Source organism: Streptopelia decaocto, assembly GCF_964273445.1.
Source record: "Streptopelia decaocto genome assembly, chromosome: 5".
In the NCBI taxonomy this organism is placed as follows: Eukaryota; Metazoa; Chordata; class Aves; order Columbiformes; family Columbidae; genus Streptopelia; species Streptopelia decaocto.
The window spans coordinates 55,253,821-55,276,668 of NC_138659.1; the positions used below are offsets into that span (position 1 = coordinate 55,253,821).

A 22,848-nucleotide genomic window follows, 5' to 3' on the forward strand; every position below is an offset into this window, starting at 1 on the left:
AGGGACAGGATGGCCCACATGGAGAGAGCTCTGTCCTACCTGCTGCTGCTGGCACTGGCCTTGCTGGGCAGCAGCACAGCGGAGCGGGACTGCCGAGTAAGCAGCTTCAAAGTCAAGGAGAACTTCGACAAGAGCAGGGTAAATTTTCTTTCTTTCTTGGATCTGTGATGTCTTACCTAACTCCTCTTCCCAGGCTATCAAATGCTGGCATTCAGTAGCAGCGTGTTCACATTTTCACTCAGTCAGAGACTGCAACACTGAGAAACAGCAGAAGTGTGTGATATTGCCCACACCTCCACAGATGCTGGATATTGATGCATCTGATAAAGGAATACTGCAGAAACTGAGGTTTAGTGGACTGGCCTCAGACTGTATGGTCTAAAGAGAAAGGGAGTGCAGTGGCTTGTTTGTTTCTATGAAAAATTGATACTCTGGTGTTTTCAGACATCATGGGTATATTGGTGGGTTTCTGCTGTTGGAAGAGATAGATTTGTTTCTTAGGTACAACTTTGAGACATGATGTCACAGATCTGCATGTCCTCCCCTCTGCCACCTCCCCTAGTTTGTAATGTTTCCCATACTTCTAGGTCTAACTACAGCCTTTCTCATGTCCTTGTAGTACAGTGGCATCTGGTATGCCATGGCAAAAAAAGATCCTGAGGGGCTGTTTCTTCAGGACAACGTGGTAGCTGAGTTCACTGTAGATGAGAATGGACAAATGACTGCCACTGCAAAAGGCAGGGTCAGACTCTTCAAGTAAGTTGTTTGCAATCTTCCTCTTATTCCATTTCACTAAGCTTCTGCTTCACTTACCAGCACTCTAATCCTACCTGCTGTCCCTGTGCTAGTCACACAGGCACACTGAATCTGTGCTGCTAACTTTAAATGTGATGTTTTCTTTCTCTCTGGCTGCAGTAACTGGGATGTCTGTGCTGACATGATTGGCTCTTTCACTGACACAGAGGATCCTGCCAAGTTCAAGATGAAGTACTGGGGTGTTGCCTCTTTTCTGCAGAAAGGAAGTGAGTATATAGCTATAGAAGATGTAGAACTACTTGGGAGCCTAGTTATGTTATATGTCCATGATGGGGAAGGAAAAAGTAGTGTTGAATTTTTTAAGCACACTTAAAACATGTAATAACTATCATACTGGAAAACCTTAATGTGAACAAGGTAATCACTTTTTTATATGGAACAGCTGGTTGGCTTTCTTTAAACAAGTGAAGACCAGGCCTTCATATTTCTTTTGTTTGTTACCCAACAATATAATCAAAGGTCACTGTTTGGAAAGAAATTAAAGGTAAATGAAGTATTTTAGGTCATGTTTTAGTTCAGAACTCAATCACCAGATGCTTCTGTTCACTCTGAAAAGCCTAACGTCAGACTTGGTTGAAGGAAGAGGATTTTGCAATTGTTATTTTGCTTAGGCTTGTGTCTGTAAATGTGGGGATTTATCTGTTTTAAGAAACAAATATGATCCAGTATACATATATATTCATATTTTCCTGTCATCTGTCACACCCTATGCAAAAATAGTTTATTGATCCAAGTAGAGATTCAGACACTTGTAGCTCAAGACATTTCCATGGATTGTTTCCAAGAGAAGTAGGTGGAATTTGGAAGTGATTGGGGCTCTGTTCTCTCCAAAAACACAGTTACAAAGAATGCTTTGGATGTCAATTGCTCTTGAATTGTTGCCAAATCTCCTCATGACATACTGCTGAATGATGTTTTCATGGATACTTCAGATTGCTAGCTGACCCCAGACTCTATTTTTCTAAAAACTGTGGTCCCCACCCACATGAGAGATAAGGAGGAGAACTTAAAGTGTTGCCTTCACCAGCATATAGTGCAAGGGAGGATCTTGTGCTCCAGTGGAGGACGGTGCAGAGGTGACACTTTTCACTGCAAACACCTACGTTCACTTCTGTGAGCACAAAGTATCAGTGCAACCAGGTATTTATCAGATGACCTAGCTAAATAGCGAAGAATTATCTGAAATTGTAACCGTGTTTTGAGAAGAGGGTTTATGATAGAGCTTGTAGCAAGTACACTTCTAACAGATGGGCACTGCATGATAATCTTTTTCCTTAAAAACACAGTTTAAGCAACATCCCCGGTAGGCAAACAGTTGCCATTTTGAGTGATCTGGAGCTTGACTAGCATGACCAACAGCACATTTAGCTTCTCTAACATTTGTTGTTTGTTTGTTTGGGCTATTTTAATTTTTTTCCTTTTTACTATTTTCTGTCCGACTGTTCCACTTTTTTGGTTAAAATAAGAAAACCTTATTTCTGTTTCGTGGTAGCTACTGTAATACACAGTTCTTTTTTGTGTCTGTTGCCACATATTATAATGATGTTCAAATATGGATTTATAAAGCATTTATTAGCATTTCTTCATACTGCTCTTGTTCTGTGCCCATGTTAGAGAAGAAGTGGTGCCAACCATTCCTTTTCTCTCCATCACTGTCCATGACAAATATGCTTATTTCGTTTTATTTTATTTTTTTAAACAAACCAAACCAACAAACAAAAAACCAAACACAACTTCCCCCCAAATATGGAATTAAATACTGGACACAGTGATAAAATAAGAGCTAATCTGCTATTATTCACACCAATCTTTGTCATATTATTTTCTTTACAGAGCTATGGCAGCCATCTCTTTAGATGTACTATTTTTTCTTGTGTCTCTAACACCTTTGTTTCTTTGCTATGGGTTTTTCCAGATGATGATCACTGGGTAGTAGATACGGATTATGATACGTATGCTCTTCATTACTCCTGCCGCCAGCTAAATGAAGACGGCACTTGTGCTGATAGCTATTCCTTTGTGTTCTCCCGGGACCCCAAGGGATTGCCTCCAGAGGCACAGAAAATTGTCAGACAAAGACAAGTAGACCTCTGCTTGGAAAGAAAATACAGAGTTATTGTTCATAATGGTAAGAACATCTTTTTCTGAAGAATTTTATTTTAGGGTTTAATGACTAAGCACTGGGAGTCTTTTGCTCATTAAATAGCAAATGCATGAAGTCTTTTACTTAGTAGTTATCATATTATCTTTTGAAAACTGAAGCTTGTAGTTATTTCCAAAATTTACTTCCATTATCTGAAGAAGAGCTAAGGTGTATAGGTTATTATGTGGCATATCACATCAGCTGAAACAATAATTAGAGGAAGTTGTAAAACAATTAAATCAATGTAGTATGAGTAAACATAGTAAGGATAAACTTCATAGTTACTGTAAAAAGAAATTGTGTCACTTTAATCAGAACTCTTTGCCTTTCTTCATAAAAGCCCTTTAAAGAAAATCAGAAGTCTTGGTAAGGATCTTATAGCAGACCCTTTCTCATAGGTCCTCATGCCAACCACTTCACAAAGGATTGTGGAAGAGGGACATATCCCTCATACTGAAAGTATGACCCTATCTTGAGTCATATAGGCAGGCTGAGCTGCCAGCACAAGGGAAGATACAGATTAGCTAGCTTATGCTCAAGTATATGAAAAAAGGCCAAATGACAATTTATGCTACTTTAATCAGTGATCTAGGGGAAAACATGATATACTTACCAATAAAGACTGCTCCCAGAGTGGGGAATAGTAAAAATGGAGAAGACAGATCAGGATATTTAGGACAAACAAAACAGTGGTGTAGTCCTTACCCCACTTCTCGCATTCTGGAAGACACAATACCTACAGACAGCGGAATGTGAAATCCCAATGTAATGCTGTGGCCAAAAGAGTTAATGTGATTCTTGGGTGCATAAACCAAGGATGCCAAAGATTAATATACAGACTCATGAGACTGTTGTGCTTGACATAGGTCTGCTTGTTATGTCATGTTTAATGTTAATCATAACTGGAAAGAGTACCAAGCATGACTTAGAATTTTCAAAGAAGAAGAGAGAAAATGATTGAAAGTTTGTAAAATGTGTCGTCTAGTGAGTGTTTCAAAGACCTTGATCTTTTCTCATCAGAAAGAGGTTAAAAGCCGACCCGAGCAAAGTCTGTGCTTGCCGACACCAGCAATGGGAACTTGCAAACCTAGGAATAACAAATTAAAGTGAATGGAACTTTAAACTGGACACATTCAGAGCAGAAATAAATAGCCATTTGTTTAACTCCAAAGGTCATTAACCTTTGGAACAGTTTACCAAGAGCTGTCATATGCTCTTCATCACTGAAATCTGTAAATCAAGATTAAAGGCTTTTCTAAATGACAAGTTAGAATAAACTGGGATTGACTGAAGGAACTTTTGTGTATTATAAGGAAAGTCAGAATAGAGGAGCACAGTCAGCTCTTGTGGCTCTATTACCTGTGCAACTGATCTATAAACAGAGTGTAAAATATTGCCATGTTGTAAAGTAGATATGCTGATAACAGGGTGCCTGAAAGATCTGCAAAGGTGGGTGGTATTCAGAATACTGATTAGTGACCTGGAAAAAGTGCCTGACAACAATGAAAATAAAAGTTTTGTCTTGAATGAGAATTCGGAGACAATATAAGAGACAGTTGAGATTTGAGGCAGTCAAGACTAAGAGACATCATAAATGCAAATGAAATTGTCTTCTGTGAATGATGTGCATGATTGCATAAAGGGTAGGAGAGAAAAGAAACAATGTCATTATATAAATTGATTATACTTGTTCTGAATGCTGCATTCACTGCTCTTCAAATGGGCAAGAATGTAAATTTCTGAAGATAAGAAAACAAAATAATGAAATGATTAGGGACATTTTTTTATTAAATCTAAGATAAAATGCAGATATGCAGCTGTTGTGCTGTGACCTTGGGAGGTGTGTGTTACAGTGGTTCCCTGCATTTCTGTCAAACCCAGAGAAAGTACTATCTCACTGTAAAATCAGGATGTTGGTTGAGTCCAAGTACTGGTCTGATTAAGCCTGCTGGAGTCTGGTTTCTATTATTTCTACACTATATAAGGCTTGCAAGGCAATAAATGTATTGTCAATCTTTGCAAGAAAATATAAACCAAAAAGAAAAATTGAATATATTCATTTATTCATAATTGTGATATAACTTTTTCAAAGATCTCAGAACTTTTATATAACAGAATGTTTGTTTTTCCACAGAATATAGAACCGACAGTGTAATTTGAAAATAAAAGCTCAGAATGTCTTTTGAAAGTTCAGCCTTAAACATTCTTTGACTTCCTGACCTTAATTTAAAAGTTGATCATGCTGCCACTAGTTTGTTATAGAAATATTAAATCTACTAAGTTGCACCCAATGCTGCATTCTTTGTCTGTTACTCTAATTTCTATCCAGATGTTAGGTGGTGAGTGCAGTGTCTGATAAGACCATGTGAGTTCCATACTGCTTGTAAATGAAAAATAGTAGCTCAGGTCCTTAACGCTGTCTTCTTTTTATTGAGGATTATGCCAGAGATTATCTTTATGAGCCCAGCATCAAAATATAAATGAAACTTAAAGCCAGCAATTTGCGTTTTCCCCTTACAGTGATCAGAATCTGTAATTACCATAGTGTTAGATGATTCGTAATTCTCACGTGTCATTAAGGCAAAGTTCCTGCAAAGCAAGTACATTTGGGAATGAGGGAGAGATTGAAAGCTAAACTGAAAAAAAATTATTGAAAGCTTTGTATCAGAATATCTTTTAAAATTCACTTAATTTCTTATGTGTGGATTGGAAGCCAAGCTACTTTCATTTTATTTCTGCTATTAAGAGCTGCAGAATTAGTAGCAAAAAAAAGCCAGCTTCAGTTGTCTATACTGACCTGCATTCTGTTGTTATCACAGTATCACAGTATGTTTGGGATTGGAAGGGACCTCAAAAGATCATCTAGTCCAATCCCCCTGCTGGAGCAGGAACACCTAGGTGAGGTCGCACAGGAACATGTCCAGGCGGGTTTTGAATGTCTCCAGAGAAGGAGACTCCACAACTTCCCTGGGCAACCTGTTCCAGTGCTCTGTCACCCTCACTGAGAAGAAGTTTCTTCTCAAATTTAAGTGGAAAATTGTGGTAAAATTCTGAGTGGCGTTAATAGCTGCTGCAAGAATAAGCTTGCCTCTGTTTCTAATTGTGCATACTCTGCCTGTGTTTTGGTTTGTTTTTTTCCCCAAAGATTTTTCTTTAGCTTTTTTAATTAATACTGTATTCAATTCAAGTTCCCCCAGAAAACTAATAGGTGTACAAAACTTATCTTGGTGGGAAAAAAAAAAAAAAAAAAAAAAATCTGTTGCTTGTATACTGGCTCTTTAAGGCAAAAGGAAACCTAGGAAATGATGAGATTTTAGGTAGTAACTTACATTGCATTTCTGATGGTAGCTCCTTTCCAGATAGGGTTGGATCAGGCTATGATAAACTTAATGTCTCAGAGTAATAGCTCAAATTGTTTTAAGTTATCCAATGGGAGTGTGGATACCACAGTGGGACTTTTTGCAAATACAATACAATGTCATGTTACTAGAGTTGAAAGCTGAAGTTGCTGTTGGCATTTACCAGAAGGAAAAAGTGTGAATTAAAGAGTGTTATATTCCTTCAGCTAATTTACTACTGCCATTAGAAGCTTTAGATTCTTATTTGGTTGAAAGACATTCTTAAGTTAATAAAAAGCAAATAATTTGAAGCTTGTTAAAGTAAATAAATAACTCCTTTATCACTGATCTAGCCAGTACCTTGTTTGCCAAAGTATTAAAATGCTTAGGACAGATGTAACAGGTTGGGTGAATTCCTATTTTGTTCTGAGTTGAAAATGTGGAATTACAAACTACAGAGCAATGTAATTGGCATTATCATTACAAGTAATGGACTGCTGGACTCACAAGCATTTTAAAGAAATTAGATATGTATGCATTTTAATTTTGGTGAAAGTTTGTATGTTATACTTTTGTCTAGTGTGGTTAAAAGACAATTTTTTTTTTCTTGTGTGTTTCAGGATTTTGCTCTTAAGAAGATCCAAACTATGGAAAGAAACCATGTAACAGCACCATGGATGTAATGTTAACACATTGATTGGGTGTTCTCTTGAAAACCTTTTAAATGGCTTCATTTAGATTTTGAGTATATTTATCTGAGCTGTGTGGCTCATCTTGTTAATAAACCAATGAAACATTTTAATAAATTTGGGTTGCAGGGGACGCAAATTGTTTGTATGCACATCTGTACATATGTAGACATTGGTTTATTAGTTAACTGTTATCTTAATGCACTATTTTGAATTAGTAACAGATGGCAATAATTGATAATTTAACCTTTCTTTTGTGGTTTCAATTTCTGATTAAAAGAGTTTTAATGTTAAAAATGTATTTGCTTTCTAAAACTTTAAATTTCTTTTCAAATAAAATGTCATCTTTTTTTAGGAAATATTGGAAATCGTTCTAAATAACATTTTAGAAAGAAGGAAGGAATTTCAGTAACACTACGTATCACTGATTAACTTTGTTATATGACTACTGAAGACATAAAAAATATGCATCTTTTTTAAAGGACTATTTCACACACAACAAGCAAACATTTATTTATTTCTTCTTTATTTATAATTAACAGGCATTATGTCCATATTTTTAATTAGATATGGAACCAAATTGGTCATTTTGTTGGTAATAATACATCATCTTGTTTCCTACATGGAATATTCAGGCAGTCAGTCATCTAAGTGTATAATCACGTGCCCTTTTAAAATGAGATTTAAAAAAGAGCAGATACTTTCTGAGGATGTACATTTTCATTAGAAAGTTTATCTCTCTTAGTAGAAAATAGAGTAAAAAAGGATCAGATGTCTTCTTGATATAGATTCCCTATAACTTCATCAAAGTTAATGACATTTATGCCAACTGAAAATGTACCCTCATAGAAATTAATTTGTCTGGTAAGTCCTTATTTCAGCTATTTTACATTCACCAAGTTCACTGGCATATTCTGTTTATTTCAGTGTAACTGGAGAATTCAATCAATTGGATAAAATTGTCTAAATCTTACTGTGGCAAAGCAGTGAAGTCAAGAGAATTTTACCTGCAGGAATTAAAAATACAGATTCAGCTTTTTATTTTCCTTCTCTGGCATATAATACTATAACGTAGTGACCTGTTAAACCTGGGAAAGCGTAGACAAAACATCCAAAGTGTGGCACAGCTCAAACTTTAAATAATTATCTGGTAATGAAAGACAAATTTGGTTGTTTTTGGTTAGTTCTTCTTGCAGTGGTTTCTGTACCAGCCCTGTGCCTTACAGGGTTCCCTGTACAACAGAGAAGAATTTCCTGACATTTACGTCTGAAATAGACAACATTATACAAAATCGGATTGACAGCAGAGTTGGCAAAAGTGAACAACACTATCCAGAAGAAAACTGATGGCAAAATATACAAATTTTGCTTTTCATTCTGGACTAAAATTAAAAGAATAATTATGGTAATTGGGCTCCACATGATAAAGAAAGAGATCATCAACACAAAGAGGACTCGAAATAGTTTGTAGTCTTGCTGGGAAACACGAATCTGATGATTTTTTGAGTAGGCTAAACCAGCATTTAAACTCCTTCTTGATGCTTTCGTAATCTGCAGTAAAAGAGAAGAAAGTAACTTTCATTGAAACCTAGAATTAATAATACATTTTTACAAGGGCGAAAGTAAATCTTGGCACATTATTTTTCTGTTTTGAAAAGTGACTACAAAAAATGTATTGCAGAATTCCACTTCTACTTTTTGTCAATGGTTCCATTTCAAACATTCTCACTTTAGTAGTTTTTTTTTTCCTCTCAGCTCGCCTCAATATTAGTCAAGCTGGTTGCTCTCCTCATGGCTCTCTACCAGCCATAAATACTTTTCAGCACAAACCACAGCCTTAATTACTCATGAAATCCCATTAACTTCACATTATGACCTCATTTGTTCTATCTAAATAAACCCATTGATTTTTTTCGCAAATGCAGACTGGAACATACTTAACAATGCTGTTGATGCACAAGCAGGAATGCAATCCAAATCTCTTATTGCCATGCTGTTATTATAAGGTAGGTATTAAAAGGAGCATGAATTTATTACATTATATATTTACTAAATCATTATATGTTTTAAATTTGAATGAGATTTTACACTGTTTTGTGTAAACTTCTACTTTTTCAGTCAGTAATCAGAACTGCTTTATGTGGACTAACCTGAAATCTTATGGATTCTTTTGTCACTATGAAAATCTGCATCTTGTAGAAGTACTGCTTGATGTAATAAAGCAGACTATGGGTAGTTTGGGAATCTAGTATTCGTCAGTACGAGTCATCTGTTATTAGGTAGAATATTGAATGCCAATGGCTTGAAAAAACTCTAAATCTCATGTTCTACATCCCTGTCTCCACTGAACTTAGTATAGCACGGTAAGTCTGTTACATTCACACATCCGATGCAAATAAAATAAAATGGAAATATTTAGGAAACAAACATTTAGGCTAAATAATTGAGATGTCACTTTACGCCCTGAATGGGTAAAGAAGGAGTATTTTCAAAAGCCTGGATCAATTTGGTGTCTGAGTAGGAAAGTCAAAAGGCGTAACACTCTTCCTCCTACTTTTATGTGTGACATTTCCCTTTAGCAGTAACTAAAGGAAGGATAATGCTAATACTAGTGATACTTAAATAGCTTCCTGGTTCAGGTAAGGATGAAACTGGTTATATATATATGGAGAGAGAGAGAGTAATCTGATGTTCTTTCTGAAGTTTTCTGAATTTGTCACATAGATGGCCTAGAATAAATGCTCATTAAGAACCTAAACGTTTACCGAAGATTTCAACAGAATGTAGGTGAATAAATCAAAACCTGTGATCCAAAAATGGCCTTCTCAGCAGCTGCTGAGCCTGAGAAGGGGGCAGTTTCACTAGCTGCTTCCCTGATTTAAAAGAGGCAGAGAATTCTGATGTTTTGAACAAGTAAAACTATTCCAGCTGATGATCTTCTGCTGTATGCATTTGGAATCCAGAAACTAGGTTAACTCCTCCAAACAATCCAATCCAAGAGTTTTTCTCAGAGAACACCTTACCTGCCTTAGTAGGAATGAAGGTTCCATAAAATACAAAGGACCAATATCCACATCTAATATAAAAGTGGGGAAAAGTGGGAAAACCAAGTTCCGTGCCCTCCTCAGCCTCCATTGTTTGAAATGGCTACAGAATGTCCTCATCAGATACCTTTGTAACACTCCCACCTAAGTGCCCTCCATCTTTCCTGCTGGAGCTGCATAGCCTACAACTAAGAATGCAGGAATCACCAGGACTGCAGCAAATAAGGCACAACTGCATCCTAAGGAAATGCTCAGCTGAAATGGGGCGGCAGTGATATGTTTGGGGTCACTTTTTGGTCTGCCTAGTACAAGGAATTTAGATACCTACAGTGGGCATCTGGACCGCACTCTGAGAACCAGAGACTTAGAAGTCACTTATATACAAGTATGTAACTTACAGAACATGAACGTTTTTACTAGTTCTAGCCTCTTATCTAAGCGTTGCTTGAGAGGGGGAACAGTGCAGAAACAAATAACTTAATTACAAATCACGGCTTCCAATCATTTTTGCCAGGGTTCTGGTAAGTGCAATAAATAAAAGTTAAAATAATATTCAGATTCAGATTAAATTGTAAAGTATACATTTGTAGAGCATATTTGTTAACAAAATTGAGGTCTTATAGCTGTAGTGAATCATCATCATGATAGATGCTGTGTTATTTGAATACATTAATGCTTTGAACTGCTTCTGGTAACGCTGAGCATTGTTCTCTGTGTGTGTACAGGCACCATGGAGTGTTCTCATGCAGTGAGAGTGAATCTGCTCTTGGCAATGACTCAGAGATTAAGACATTCTCCAGCTCAGTCCTGGCTGCTTCCTGGAGAGATGTGTGAGAGAGAAGATTCAATTATAACAGGTGGGATCCTGCTATGGGCCTTGTTCCTTTTTCAGTTCAGGAGAAATGGTAACACAGAACCTGTGTTACCAAGTTGGAAAAGAAACATGAACATGGCAGCATGGGGCTGTCTTGTAATCCAGTATTCCAAACATTTTTGGGGGGCTTTTAGCTCCCTACATGTCATTGTGTTTTCTACATACACCTGTTGTAATCTGGATTCTGCAAGGACAAGAGGAATACTGTTCCCATCCTGGTTTCTGACCAAGAACTGTGGCATTCCTTGGTCTGCAGTTTTTCGGAGTTCTTTCAAAGAACTCAGACTCCCCACTGAGTTACTGCATGTTCTTCGCCTACAGCAAACACAAGGTTGCAAAAGGCAAGTGCTTTACTTCACTAGAAGAGGTTTACCTAATGCATTTATCTGAAGGTTATAACGAGCTCATAGACCATACAGAAGCTAAGAGCTGATGATTTTGACTACGAGTTTAAGCCTGATCAACAGGCAAGTACATACAGAGCCAAAATTCTAGGTTCATGGAAACAACTACTTGCAGCTCTGGTGCAGGTACCCACAACCCCTCAGTGCTCAGCATGTCATCAGTTAATTCCCTGCTCAATAATCTGTGTATTTTGAGGCTACTTTTCAAACCCTATATTTTTGCTTATATGTAGTGTGAAAAGTCTAATTACCTAATACAGGAATCAAGAATCTCTTGGAGGCAGTTGCTAAAAACTAGGCATTTCAGCACCTAGATTGAAGATTTCTCACTCTTCTCACTCTGTTTTTGGAAGAGGAAGTGGTATGAAATTAGATGTTTTAAAAGGAATTCAGGTAACTAATATCGTGCTTGCTAGAATATAGATAAAAACTCTGTGGTGCCTGGTGTCTTGGCCTACATTTCAGCAGTTAAACAACATCCATTCAGAAAGTCAGTGGAAGCCGAGTGCTTAATTTAGTTTTTGTTTGTGAAGTTTGAAATTGTGGAGGAATAAGTGTATTCTAACAAGATCTGTGTACTAAAAATACATGTAGAAAAACAGCAGATCTAAAAGAGGATTTTTTTTTTTTATAGTCCTGCCTCTCTTTGCTTTCTTACAAATCCCTTGTGATTCTGGAGTTTAGACTCAAGGAAAGCAAAATTCAGTTTTTAGTTATTGCAAATGCTCAACTCTTTTAGCATTTAGGAGATTGAAAGTCCTCAAATATGAACAGCACATAAATAGAGAAATGCATTAAATACTGTATATAAATGAAGACAAACTTTTTGTTAGGCTTCTGTTAATGAGCTGTTCAAGTATGTTCTCACTTGAAACATACAGGCTGTTATGTATAGGTTGAAGTGCCTCATTTTTTATCACATACCATTTACTGAGCAAATGGTGTATTTGTATTCAGTGACAACCTGTTGATGCCTAGTGAGTTACTGTCTACTTCCCTTTGCTCTATAACAAACTTTAAAGGAAAAACATACCTGTAAGATTTTGGAATAACTGATGACAATTACTAATCCTGGTATTAGAAAGCAAACAATAACAAAGGTCACATCCCAAAATATTTCTCCTGCAGTGCTGGGCCAAACCAAGGTGCAAATGCGAACATTCTGTTTACAAAGAAAAAAACAAGAAAATTAACATTGTACAGTCATTCTTACTACAAGGTTGTAGAGAAAATGGCTGCAGACTAAATCGAGTTTGTTAAAACGCTCTACTCAGAGAGCAGTCAATGATTGTATTACTTCATGGTTTTAAAAGCTCATATAATTGCAAATAGATGTTTTGTCCACAATCTAAATATTGCCATAAATTTCATATCAAATGCTAACAGCAACTTTGAAACTTACAGACCTGAGGCTTAACCACGTGTTTGAGTCTCACGTTGGGTGAACTTTTGTACACATTTCAAAAGACGAGGCAGAAAAATCCGTGTGTGGTCATTTCATACAGATGCTACCGCATGTGCGGAGCAGCTACTCCGCTCTCCCGGGATGCCGACCCCTCGGTAAGGGGGAAGAGCGCTGAAAAGGGGATTTCCGAGCTGCACCGGGAAACGCAAAAAAAATCCCAGCCGATCTAACGTGAGGGCCCGCCGGGAGAGCGGGACGGCGGCGCTGCCGACAGCGGCCACGGGTGTCAGGGCTGCCCTGCCGGGGGAGCTCCGGCCGCTGCTCCAGGCACTCCCTCGGCACCTGCCCGCTCCCCCGAAGCCGTCTCCCTCCGGCGGCAGAGGCGGACGAGGCTCCGTCGCCGCCCGGCCCCGCGCCCGCCTCCCCACTCTGCCCCGGCGCCCCCGGCCGCACAGAGCCCCGCTCCTGCGGGCCCTCCCCGGCGGCGTTCGCCCTCACCTCGCCGGCGGCGTCGGGCAGCCGCACCACGGTGAAGAAGCAGCAGAGCGGGAGGGTGGCGAGGGCGGCGAAGCCCCAGATGAGGAGCAGGGCGGCGGCCAGCCCCTTGCGGCGGCGGAAGGCGGCGTGGCGCAGCCGGGCGATGCTGACAACGCGCTCCAGGCTGACGGCCGAGAGGGAGAGAATGACGACGGTGCCGCTGAGGCTCACCACGTAGAAGAGCATGTGGCAGACGACGTCGCCCAGCACCCAGGACTCCGTCCAGCGCACGACGGCGATGAAGGGGATGGCGGTGATGAAGAGCAGGTCGGCACAGAAGAGGTTGAGCACGAGGCAGTTGGCAGCGCTCAGCCGCTGCCGCGGCCGCACCAGCAGGCAGATGCCCCAGATATTTCCCGCCAAGGCCAGCAGGAAGATGGAGGCCAGGGCAGATGACTCAATGGTGCGCAGGGCCGTCATATTGCCTCCCCTGAAGTCTGAGAAGAAGGGAAAGTAGGTCCTGTTCCCCCCTGGCACGCCCCTAGACCTCGGCATGAGGGTGAGCAGCAGGCATGAGCAGCCTGCCGCAGGCAGCGCTGCCAGCCTTAGAGGAAGGGCTGTGCTCCCAACCACCATGGTGGCACATGGGCTGCCCTCCTGGCACAGAGCAGGGGGCTGGCCGCCATCCCCCTCCCTCCTCTTCCTCCTGCCTGTGCTGCTGAGGGCTCAGCTGTGCCAGACAGGTGGTTTATGGCCCTCACACTACAGTGGAACAAGGAAGTGGGAGGGTAAACACGGTACAGCTCACACAAAGGCGAGGCCGCTGTGCGTGGGGGGCAGTGAGGGGCTGGAGGCGAGCAAGGCCGCCTGACACCTTCCCTGGGAGGGCATGGGTCTGTATGCTGGCACCTCCATGCTGAGGGTCCCAGGCCTGGCCATTTCCTCCAGTGCCAGCCCTGGTCTGTTCTGGTCTACAGGCAGGCCCCTGGGGTGCCAGTGACCCAGAGAAGCCACCGCGGCTGCTCCCCTGGCTGGGGATGTGTGCAGGGTGTGTGCATGGCTTAAAACAGAGGGACGACTGTCAGACCACTCCAGAGCTCTTCTTGGGAGCCCGGGATAACGAACTCTGCTCTAAGGTAAAAAAAGGAATTTACCCATCGCCCTGTGCATTGATGATGGTGTTTGGAACAAGCAGTCCTGTGCATGTTTGTGTTAACCATGGTCTGGTGTGGAGGGGAAGTGCCCCATCTTGATTTTTGGGATCTGTTTACTTAGCTGATCCATAGTCTTAGCCACCTCAGTTATGATTTCTTGCTGAAGAAGCTGTGTAAATTAGGACCTAGAAAATACCATTTTTTCTCTGGAGTTTAATTCCTGAAAGCAGTTGCTCAAATTGTAAATGAAAGTAGGCCTTTCTGCTTACGTTCTTCATTCCAGATGGTTTAGAAGTGAACTAGGATTTAAGTGTGTAAATTGTCACAGATGAACAGATAATGTCTCATAAAATAAGATAAAATGTTTTCATAAAGTATGTTAACAGTTCTGTAACTTTAGACGGCTCTGGATGAATTCATTTGACTCAGTGCCAGGGTAGGCGCTTAAGGGTGCAGTTACAGGCTGGGCTGTATGGAGCTGCACCTTTTGATTAGGTGAGAGTTATTCCAAACCAGTGTGCTGATGGTACGGAGTGACTGGGCGGTGCTTCTGTGGTACCCTGGATGTGACCCTACCATCAGCCACTTACACAATGGTATTAGTGGGGATTCCAGATTAGCGGGGATTCCAGAAACTCGGTCCTTCTAAGGGACAATCTCCTAATGAGGAATGACAAGAGTGTGGTCTTTCCTGGACCACTTCCCACGTCTTTGCCAGTGCAGAATTTACATTGATTTTAATTAACGTCTTCTCTTGTGCTATAAGTGGTTCTATCTATGCTGTCCCATCAAACAGAGTTTGCAGGGCACCTTAAACAGGTGGATGAGATGCTCCTACTAATTCCTGCTGATTTCTTTGACTGTGTGAAATGTGGGCAGATTTGCTGTTAAGTAGGTGGCTGCTATGAACTGTTAACTCAAATTAAGATAATAAGAAATCTTGCAAAGATGTATTTTGGCAGCCAGCAATGCAAGTGACTGGCAAGTGTCTTGGAACACATATTTTATTCTACATCATTTGCTGGGAGAAAAAAACTTTGTGCCCATGTTGCAAAAGTTTCAGTGAATTTAGAACTAATGAGGATGATTATTCATATTTATCATCAAAGTCTGACATATTTAGCCACAATTTATGTTGGCTTTGCTGTGGACTGATTCTCTAAAGTGCTTAGTGAATCTTGAAATAGAGCAAATACCTTCCAGTTGCCACAGCCTCACAGGTCTGGGACTTTATACAAGCTGTCAAGCTAGCCCCAAAGTTCTGGTCAGCTGCTGGCAGTAGCAGTGATGTGGTCAGCTCAGAATAGAGGCTGTGATTTGGGAAAGAGCTATTATTGGAAGTCTGGTTATACCTGTGTGAAAACTTGGAAAGCATTAACAGGGTCTAGGGGGGAGAGGAGCGGGGCAGCTGGAAATGGTAGCACAGATAAATGCAAATTGTATTATGAATGAAATCTTTAGCCCCTTGACGTTAGTGGAAATGAAGTCAGAAAGTGGTCCTATTAGTAAACACATTTGAAACAGAATGGGGTAAGGAAGTCTAGTTGGAGGCCAGTATCTAGTGGAGTGCCTCAAGGGTCAGTACTGGGGCCTATATTATTCAATATATTCATCAATGATTTGGACGAGGGAATAGAGTGTACTATCAGCAAGTTTGCTGATGACACCAAGCTGGGAGGAGTGGCTGACACGCCAGAAGGCTGTGCTGCCATCCAGAGACCTGGACAGGCTGGAGAGTTGGGCGGGGAAAAATTTAATGAAATATAACAAGGGCAGGTGTAGAATCCTGCATCTGGGCAGGAACAACCCCAGGTTCCAGTATAATGGAATGGGGAATGGGGAATGACCTATTAGAGAGCAGCATAGGGGAAAGGGACCTGGGGGTCCTGGTGGACAGCAGGATGACCATGAGCCAGCACTGTGCCCTTGTGGCCAGGAAGGGCAATGGCATCCTGGGGTGTATTAGAAGGGGGGTGGTTAGTAGGTCAAGAGAGGTTCTCCTCCCCCTCTACTCTGCCCCGGTGAGACCACACCTGGAATATTGTGTCCAGTTCTGGGCCCCTCAGTTCCAGAAGGACAGGGAACTGGAGAGAGTCCGGTGCAGGGCAACAAAGATGATGAAGGGAGTGGAGCATCTCCCTTATGAGGAAAGGCTGAGGGAGCTGGGTCTCCTTAGCTTGGAGAAGAGGAGACTGAGGGGTGACCTCGTTAATGTTTACAGGCATATAAAGGGTGAGTGTCACGAGGATGGAGCCAGGCTCTTCTTGGTGACAAACAATGGTAGGACAAGGGGTACAAACCGGAACACAAGAGGTTCCACTTAAATTTGAGAAGAAACTTCTTCTCAGTGAGGGTAACAGAGCACTGGAACAGGCTGCCCAGGGAGGTTGTGGAGTCTCCTACGCTGGAGGCATTCAAGACCTGCCTGGACACATTTCTGTGTAACCTCATCTGGGTGTTCCTGCCCCGGCAGGGGGATTGGACTGGATGATCTTTCGAGGTCCCTTCCAATCCCTAACATGCTGTGATACTGTGATTCTGTGATTCTGTGAAGGAAAATAGGGAGAGAAACATCCAAAGCAGCACTCCTGAAGAAATGAAGATGTGTTCAGTCAGGGAGGAAAGGAGTGCCATAGTGGAGCAGAAGGTTTGAAAATGAGTTGATGTGTGGAAATATCTGGATAGATCTTCTTTAGAAAAGATCACCTTTAGCTGTGGTCCTTTGGTGTGAATGAGAACCTTACTTACTTGACACAAGCCTGTTATTTGCTCAGGAGAACCGAAGCAAAATGCTGGTTTTAGTATGATCTTAGTGAGTGAGATTCACACTGACCTGTGTACAAAATCCTGTGTTGGGGGACAGCAGAGGTGGGAAGAGACATGCATGTTTCCATGGAGTTTAATCAAATGAATGGGAGCTTCTTGCAGGAACACAACCAGCCTGATTACTCTTGGGTCTAATGGATCCATTATCTAAAAAAATTGTTTTCTTTTCCCTCCCATGAAGTACAAAAGCTGAATTTGTTGTTGTGTGGTTACAATCATAGCAATCATTACAATGTGAAATCTGAGGAAGGAGGAATCATAACCTTGCTAGAGCTACCCAGGCATTGCTGGAATAGGTGGATGCTGTGTGCAGTGTATGTTCCACGTGTGCCGCTGACAAGGAAGTGATTAACAGATGCTTGGAAACCTGTTCTGGTTGCTTAACCTATATTATTTTTTCAACCTGTATGTTCTTTTATGCTCAGAAGTGGTGAAACATGGAGTCAACTCAGATTTCCTCGTTCTAGGTTAAATTAAAGTTGCGAGGACTTCTGTGGAACTGGTTAACTAGCCTAGCAGGGAAAAATCTTATTTCTTTTTTTTGTGGGGGTTTTTTTTTGTTTGTTTGTTTGTTTTTTTAGTCCTGAATGAAAGCCTGAGTTTTTGCCTTCTCTGTGGCAGATAAGGGCTGTATTACCTCATACCAGAACTCAGAAGTCAAGCTTTGTTTTTCAGATTGTTTCCCTGACAACCATGAACTGTCAAGACAGATGGGGATAGTTCAACTTGGTCATAAAAAATAGTCCCAGAGAGAGGGACCTCTTGGGCTAGGTGATTCTGGGAGATGGAGATTCTCGTTGCATTTGGACATTATCTAGTAAAAGTTTTTGCCTTATCTATGCATCCTCTTGCATGTAGATTGGTGTTTATGTCTTTGGGTCTATTTCCATGCACCCGTGTCACAATGAGTGAATAGTACTGACTTCTGTAACAGATGTATTACATATTTAATGTTTGCTAGGTGATTTAAATTTGTTGGATTAGAAAAGTTGTCTCTGTCTTCACAAAGAGGTTACAAGATTGTAGGTGACTCAAGCTGTGTCTATATAAGGGTTTTAGCATAAGTTACAACCAAGGTTAGCTTTTCATTTTAACATTTGCTTTTATATACCATACTGCAGCTGTTCTGCTTCTAGACACTATTAATTCAGTGCTTAGGAGCTATGCCATTGTAAGGTTTGTTTCAAATACAGAACTGGTTTGACTGAATTTGCTTTTTAGGAAGTTTTCTAAGTACTCACCTATTGTAGCATTTTTGTATCGGTGAACTGAAGCATTTACACCCATGTCTAAAGGACAATTTGAAACTTTTAGTGCAAATACAAATGCAACTGTTTGTCTTCACATAGTAGCAAGCTCTCCCACTCTAGCATCCACTGGAAATACCAGATGCTTCTATGGATCTGTGTGATTATATCAAGAACTGGTCCCTGTTTCTTCGGGAGAGTGAGCAAGTCACTGTTTCTTCTAGGGTGTCTCATTTTCCCATGGTCAATATCCAACAGAAGCTTCCTTAGCTATGTGCCAGTGGTGCTGTAGTTTCAAGCTGTAGCAACAGCCTTACTGACCAATACGTCAGTCGGTAGCAGAGCTGCTGGTAATATTCTCAGGAGGTATGCTTTTAATAAGAGCCAAATCAGCTTTTTCTCATCAAGACCACCAGAAGTTTTGCCAGCAGCAACATTGAACAATGTCCTCAAGACTTGCAGTGAGGGAGCGATTTGTCTCTGAACCAAGTGCAAATGTAAGTACATAATCCATGTAACAGAGAATTCCCCTGAAAGGTCATGATCTCTGTTACACTGCATGCTAACCAAGCTTCACCAGGGTGACTCAGCTCTAGCTAGACTGTTCTAACTGAATGAGGTTGTTTCTTAACAGTTTTAGATATTAGATTACTTGTCCACATCTAGCCCTTAGATTTAGGGAGTTTATCAGTGAATAGAGGGTATCAGAATGGTTCATTTGGACATTATGGGATCTGGTAGAACACTCTCACTATAGAACTGAGACCCTGAGTGGGATTTACATGGAGAATTATAAGTCTGATATTTAAATGCCACTGGCCCTTGGCTAACTCTCAATTGTGCATAAAGTTACTTACATTCTCGCTGATAAGCTTTGATACAGAGCCATCAAACAAAATACTATGGTGTGCCTCTGAAGGATTTACAAGCAAAACTTGTCACCAACCTCTTTTTCTCATGAGTTGTACTCAGACATTCCCTGAACACATTGGTCTGCTGGATTGCACGCAGTGCAGAGATCATAGATGTAATAGTTTCCTTCATATTCAAAGACGCAGTGATTAGAGAATGCTCTAGAGGTTTGAGGAGAATCAGCTTGCTTTCTTTCCCTTACATCCTATCTTAGAAGAGTAACTTGTTAGGAGCAACAGGAGTTATTCAGGTCAGAATCGGGATAAAGGCTTTACTTTTAAATGTCGGGTATTTCTGAAATTAGATTGTCAGAGGGTCAGTCTGCTGCGAAGATCTGTTTGTATTGGAAGACAAGGCTTGTGCTTAGCTAGAATTAATCTAGGGCTGGAGAAACGGAAAAATTGTTCTTGTGACATCAATGAGGGAAAGTACAGATAACGCTTTAAATTCTGCTATAAACCCTTATGACTTCCCAAGTGTAATGCTAAAACATGTTATTTTATGCACTGTTCATGTTTTTCATTATCAGTGGCTGTTTGGGGCCTGGTTGCATTATAATTTGAAATGATTAAAAAGATTTGACTTAGAGCTTCTCATAAACCATGTCCAGAAGGCATGGATGTCTAAATTAGGCTGTATAGCTTTCTGTCTAGCTGAATGAGATAATAATGACCAGATCACACTTGTTACATTGATAAAACTTGTGCTTTTGCTGATGCAATGTGCTTGTTCACTGGTTTTGAGTTTATCAGGGAAATGAAACCTGATTGCACTTCTGTCAAGAAGCCAGTTGGATATCACTGTGATAAGGTCCCAGGCTTGTATTGTGTCCTGTTCGAAGTCAGCTTTTTTTTTTTGCAAGAAGAGAATTGTTTGCCATAGGCAGCCAACGGTAGAAGAGAATTTACATCTTTGAATCCTCAACAGCACCTCCTTTCTGTGCAGCACCTTTCAACCTTTCTTGAGGAGTTGTGTTTCTCACCGTCTGGCTTGGGTCACTCCCACTCAATACAGTGGCTTCTGAGTCCTGTTCCTGGGCACCCCATGGAGGGGAGCCTGAACTCCCCAAATGCCAAAGAACCAAACAGCACAGCACTGCTTGTTAAAACAATGTGGGAACAAGGCATTTCCCAACCCTAAGGAATTAAGTGACATCAAGTTGCACTTGTGTCATTTATCTTTTCCAGCAGGGCTGAGATGCACGAGTGCAAATACCAATTCTACGTGACTTTGTCTGCTCAGGCTAGAGGTTTATACAGACATAGAATGCCAGCAATTTTCCAGTTGAGAAACAAGGTGAAGTTAAACTGTTATATTGACTTCTGGTGCGGTAGCTACTGATTTTGCATGGAGTGGAATAACATGAAGAGTCACTGCAGAACAACTGTAGTGTTACCTGCTTTTTAAAAAAATTTAAATCTTGTGGTAAAAGTTGTTTGTGGGTCTATACATGTGCTTAAAACAAGGTTTCAAGGGACTCCGAGAAATCATATGGCTGACGTCCCTGATCCCAGGCAGACTCACCTGTCAGGAATGGTTAAGATAGTTACCTGAGTGTCCCCATAAATCTCCAGTGGTAGAGATTTTGCAGCCTCCGTAAGCAATGGGCTTCACTGCTCATCTATTCCAACCACCAGAGAGATTTTCCTTATGTCAACATTTTGCCTCTTGCAATTTTGAGCTTGTTACTCTTATGAGCACAGAAAGACTTTATTTCTTTCCTCTGTATGAAGTTTTGTCATTTTTCTTCATGGTCTTTTCTAGACTGCACAACCCTGATTCTTTCATAAATTTGATCAGAACTCTGAAAGACATCTGCTACATTCACATTGGTCTAAAATGTTCCTGAAGTCCAATACTCAAAACTGGATACAGTATTCCAGCTAAAAGTCTCATCTGCAGTGACTAGAAATGAAAGCTTACATGTAAAACATGTGAAGAGTCTGTTTATTCATCATGTTGTAAAACTCTTGCAAAATCATGCAGGTGGGGTATTGCATCATGTTCAAGTTTCTGTTTACAGTAATTCTGAGAAACTTTCTGGAGGAGCTGATATACTGTCATACTATTTATTTTGGGTTTTGGTAGTTAATATAATAATTCATCCTATTTATTTCAGAACATTGGTGTTGATAAATTGAAGAGCTCTCAGTTCCTACCCTGGAGTGTCTCAGATTTTATGTAGCATCTGCATCACCTATGAAAACATAAATAGTTTTGGAATCAGACCACCATGGAATTGTCTAGTACACTACCCTTAGTTAATAATTTCATATTTTAAAAGGGGCTTAAGGGGAGGCTAGAAAAGAAATCCATCGAGGTACTAACACATGGGAAACACACCTGGCTCTTAAAGCTTGAGATTGTTAGAAGGTCCCACATGTGTATCCCCAATCCTTAGACTATGTCCTAGACATGCACCTTAGGCTGCTTGTCAGAGACACTATATGTGGGTCAGAACAAAGATCAATTTTTTGCTGCACTTATAGTCTTAGGGCTGTAAATTATTGATACTTAATTATGTAATGCAGCTTTTCAGCCAGTTATGCCACCCACTGCATAGACTAGAGGAAATAAGTGTATTTCCCTATATTGTTATGAAACTGGCATTTGAAACAAAAGGTTTGGTCTGAAATTATTTGGCTTCTCTTCTTCTTTGTTAGGCACCACAATTTTATTTCCTTCTCTGCCTTTTAAAATCCTGCAGAATTCTCCAACACAATCACTCACTGTGCAGCAGGTGACTTCAGAGAGGTCCTGCCCTTCCCTGATATTGCTTTGGATGGCTGCCTTGAAAATAACCCAAACAGACCCCCGTACTGACAATATGACTGTATTTTTAACTCCAGTAGCTTTTCAGTGGGACGGTCCCTTCCTGGAGGGAGTACCACTTGGCTACATGGTTCTGTCATTTTTTTCCAAATTAGAGAAAGGAAAATATTTAAAAATGCTGCAAGTAGTATTCGGAGTTGCATACTCCCACTCTATGTAATGTAATGTGTTTTACTACATAAACTGTATCTTGTATGACAGAGATAATTGCTTTTCATTTTTAAGGTGAAACTTGTGACAACTGTTACTGTTATCTTAACAGACAGGTTGACTGCCAGATGAAAATGGAAAGGCCTAGAGCTTCTCTACTGCTACTTTTTTATCACTTGTGAACTCCCACCTCCTTCTGCTTTGTCACGGAACTATCACGAGAGCAATATTCCCCCTAGTTTTCTTGAAGACACTGCACCATTGACATTAGCGTTCTTTGCCAGGTGAACAGTGACATCACCTTGTCTCTAAATATTTGCCTGTTCGGGTTGATTCTTTTACAGCATAACCACACTATGCCTCTCTGCCACTTTTTATCTGCATAGTTAAACGTAAGTGGTTTATTACATAGTCTGCCTAAATGTCTATAGTATAGTAATTGGCACACAGCAAGTAACTGTGTGAAAGATGGTTATCAAAACCGTAATGAAAGATAGTTATCAAAGCTGCACAAGCAAGTAAGAAACATAACAGAGC

At 40.5% G+C, this 22,848-nt stretch overlaps 2 protein-coding genes across 2 annotated transcripts; one reads left to right on the forward strand and one right to left on the reverse strand.

Moving 5' to 3' along the window:
* RBP4 (retinol binding protein 4) lies at positions 1-6,931 on the forward strand (the record flags this gene model as incomplete). Its single annotated transcript, XM_082054192.1, has 5 exons — positions 1-138; positions 620-756; positions 916-1,022; positions 2,732-2,944; positions 6,918-6,931. The coding sequence occupies exons 1-5, from the start codon at positions 10-12 to the stop codon at positions 6,929-6,931; spliced, it is 600 nt and encodes a 199-aa protein (XP_081910318.1). The 5' UTR covers positions 1-9.
* Positions 6,932-8,129: 1,198 nt separating this feature from the next.
* On the reverse strand, positions 8,130-13,745 carry FFAR4 (free fatty acid receptor 4; the record flags this gene model as incomplete). Its single annotated transcript, XM_082053373.1, has 3 exons — positions 8,130-8,537; positions 12,342-12,470; positions 13,212-13,745. 3 exons carry the CDS (start codon positions 13,743-13,745, stop codon positions 8,130-8,132), a joined length of 1,071 nt encoding a protein of 356 aa, XP_081909499.1.
* Between the last annotated feature and the right edge of the window lie 9,103 nt (positions 13,746-22,848).